This window comes from Epinephelus moara, chromosome 3, assembly GCF_006386435.1.
Source record: "Epinephelus moara isolate mb chromosome 3, YSFRI_EMoa_1.0, whole genome shotgun sequence".
NCBI classification, from domain to species: Eukaryota; Metazoa; Chordata; class Actinopteri; order Perciformes; family Serranidae; genus Epinephelus; species Epinephelus moara.
The window spans coordinates 772,227-775,937 of NC_065508.1; the positions used below are offsets into that span (position 1 = coordinate 772,227).

A 3,711-nucleotide genomic window follows, 5' to 3' on the forward strand; every position below is an offset into this window, starting at 1 on the left:
AAAAAGGCACTAAGAACGGCGTCGTCAAACATCTTGTTATCCGGAGCGAGGACTACAGTGTTTTCTTCTGGTAAACATAAACACGTAACATCCGCCCCGCCCCCTATCCAATCAGAAACCTTCCCTGCCCCAAACCTTGACCCGATTAAAGACGATTAAACTGATCTCTGTGTAAACCCTCATTCGGAATGAATATTTCTCATGTAAACTACCTGGAAGACTTTAATTCAGAATGATTTCATTCAGATTTATTTCATTCTGAATGAGAAGCCATCATGTAACTGTAGCCTGTAATCAGCATTAGAAGAATTGCAAATTCACATAAAAAAGAACTTTCTAGCAATGTGTGAGAAGGACCAACACATTAGTAATAGTCATCATCTGAATGAGTATCTCTGGTGTCAGCAAGTTGGAATAATTTCTCCCTGTTCTTTCTCATATCCAACATCAGGCTCTGGATGCCCTCTGAATGCAGCAGCTGATCTCCGGTGATCTGCCCCAGTGCTGATGTCATCTCTTCCATCACCTTCATGACCGGCTCTAGTAGGATCAGACGTCGGGTCTGCAGCTCCGCCACACTCCCCACCCCACTCAGCCTCCCCAATTGACAGACAGCTTGTCTAGTTTTAGCCTGGATATCAGCAACCACCTCCCGCTTCTTGGACAAGTCCTTCAGTGAGGCCTCTGTCTGACGAATCCTATCGTCTGTATTTTGAATGTTAACCTGAGTTTGACTAATTTTGGAGCCATACTCAGATACATTTCTAGAGAACGTTTCCTCCTGAGATTCAAATTCACGTACTTCACTCCTAGCGGACTCCATCAAGTCAGAGGCCTGATCCATGTCTACCTGGCCAACTCCAATCAAGACTGACCCTGCAAAGAATATTGATAATTAAAGTATTCATAATACCAGCAGTGCTAAAAATACAATGATCACTTGATTGTTTTAATTAATTCAAAGATAGAGCAAATATTTTCTTACCAGCGATCCATCCGATGAATGGGATCGCCATGAGACCAATCCCAACATTCCTCTTTGTCTCGGCCTCATCTCTCCTCCGTTTCATGTCGTCATAGGCCTCTTCTGCCTTCTTCACACGACATCTCGCTTGTCTCAGTTTTTCCTGATTCCTCTCTAATGACTCCTGATGCGACTTCAGCTCTATTCTATAATTCTGTAACTCCCCCTCTCTCTTCTGTTTCTCCTTGGCTAAACAACTCTGCTCTGCAGTGAGACGCTCAGTATCCCCATCCAGCTTTAGAAGCTCCTGTTTGGCCACCTGCTCTGATCTTTCTAACTCCTGCTTCATGCTTTCAATCTCTCTCCTGATCTCATCAAAGGTCTGGCATCCAGGAAGGACGATGTCTGCATTCACGCTGAGGAGTAAGTCTGTGACGGTGTTGAAGGATTCAAGCCCACTCTTCAAGGGACCAATCACAGCTTCAGCCAGTTTTCTCAACTCCGGGTGCTGCGGCACTACAGAGCTGTGGGTTTACAGAGGAACAGATTAAAGTTAACCTTAGGTCAGACCCCAGATTAATTGATGTGGTGACAGTAGTTCGCTTAATTGTGTGTTACGAGAGTATGCATGGACATGAGCATGAAGTGTGAGCTTCTGACCTGCATCTGTAGGCAGTCTCTCTAAGCCTGAACCCATGTCCACAGATCGGTCGAGGAATATGGAGAATGGAAAACGCCATCTTGGACATAGGCAAAGAAACTCCATATTAATCAAGCTAATGTTGCAATTTCATGAACTCAAACCTCACATGAATGGCAAAAGTCTACTCAAACATGACACAATCATGGATGACAAGTTTATGTTTTAAAGCAAACCTATGGGGGCAGTTAAACTGAGAGTGAAACTTAAGATTGGCTGCCCCCATAGGTTCACTTTAGCTGCCTTTCTGATATTCAGTCAATGTTGTGCCAAATGTTCTCGTTAGTTTTCCTACTGACAGCACTCGGTGACCTCGATCAACAGGGCTATGGGTTAAAAACGGCCGCAGTTGTCCTTTAACAGTTTTCTATATTTTGAGACAGAGATTGTAATTTTGTCAAAAGATAATTAAATGACATGACATAATGCTATTTTACATAATTTACCTATTTACCAATTTACCAATTACAAATAATGTACAAAAATCAAGAGGCAGTGTGCAAGAATCATTTAGATGGGCATTATTTTTTTAGTGGCTCAATCCTATAGATTGATAGTTTGGGTCTACTTTATACATTTCCCCATCCATTATTATTATTATTTAGTACACCTAAAGTGCACCCAAAGTTCACTCAAGTGTAGGCTACTTACAGTTTTTCTCAATTGCTAAAACACATTTTCTGAAACCTTGCTCAATTTTCTTGAAACACAAAATCATATCCTCAAACAATAATCACAAAACCTCTGACTCCTCTTGCAAAATCAAACTTTCACCTCAAAACAGTTTTACCTGTGCTCAAAACCAAACACTGCTCTCAAATCGTAAACAAAGCCATCAAAAAGACAGACACTATCAAGTGGTCAGACACTACACCAAAAAATATAAAACACTTTGTTGAAAACATATACAGTAGTTCTCAGGGAGAAAAGGAAGGAGGGATAACTATATCTGAGGAAGAATGGACAACAATATGGAGGTATCAATGGATGTTTACCAGCTCACTTAAGTGGAGGTAATTTGGCTGGAAAAGCCTGATTAGGTACTTTATTACACCCTCTCAGAAGTCTCACTATGACAGTAACTCCCCTGTTTGTTGGAGAAACTGTGGAAATCAAAATGCAAACCATTACCATGTTTTCTGGGACTGCCCTGTCATGAAGGATTATTGGAGAGAGATAAACAATGCCCTACAAGATATCTTCAAATGCGAAATACCTTTCAAGAGTAAGACTGTGTTTTTCGTACACATACCTCAGGAATGGCTGAAAAGATATAAACATTTAATGAATATCTTGCTGGTGGCCTGTAAAAAGACTATTACCAGGAAATGGCTGTCACAGGAGAGCCCAACTTTAAATGTATGGATGGAAATCACAATGGACATTTAAAAAATGGAGAAGATAACAGCATTTGTTAACCATAAATTGGAGAAATTCGCCTCATACTGGAAAAACTGGGTTGACTATGTCACACCTCATAGGCCTGATTTTATTTTCACAAATGTCTGACCGTGTTGTATGGAAAAGATCACTCCCTACTTGTACATAGTTTTTTTTTTGTCTGTTGGTCTTTCTTTTCACTATGTGAACATAAAACAAAAATATAGTTTTGGCATTTAAGGCAGACAACAGATATATGATGTATACATATATGATGTACCAGTGATGTACCGGATGTAAATGCCTGATGCTGAATGTCAATAATAATAATAATAATAATAATAATATCAATAAATTACAAACAAACAAACCAACCAAAAAAAGCTCATAAAATCATTACTGCTAAGGGCTAAAGGAATACAAGGCTCAATAGAGCTTTGACTCTCAGTCAGCCTGGCTACAGTGCTGAAAAGAAACCTGGGGTTGTTCTTATTGTCTTCTATTGATGCTGAGTAATAGTTTGCTCTGGCATTGCGGAGGCCCCTCTTATAAGTTTTGAGACTGTCTGTCCAGATTAAACGAGATTCTTCCAGTTTGGTTAATCGCCAATTCCTTTCAAATTTTCGCGATATTTGTTTTAAGTTACGGGTTTGAGAGCTATACCAAG

General features: G+C 40.2%; 1 protein-coding gene across 1 annotated transcript; it reads right to left on the bottom strand.

Moving 5' to 3' along the window:
- Positions 1-953: 953 nt before the first annotated feature.
- LOC126388058 (uncharacterized) lies at positions 954-1,704 on the bottom strand. Its single transcript, XM_050040949.1, has 2 exons — positions 1,625-1,704; positions 954-1,488 (listed from the first exon to the last, which is right to left on the bottom strand). Exons 1-2 carry the CDS (start codon positions 1,702-1,704, stop codon positions 954-956), a joined length of 615 nt encoding a protein of 204 aa, XP_049896906.1.
- Positions 1,705-3,711: the final 2,007 nt, after the last annotated feature.

Coding starts and splice junctions, on each gene's coding strand:
- LOC126388058 (XM_050040949.1), bottom strand. CDS start 1,704: ATGGCGTTTTCCATTCTCCATATTCCTCGACCGATCTGTGGACATGGG. Junction 1,489..1,624: donor GAGACTGCCTACAGATGCAG/GTCAGAAGCTCA, acceptor GTAAACCCACAG/CTCTGTAGTGCCGCAGCACC.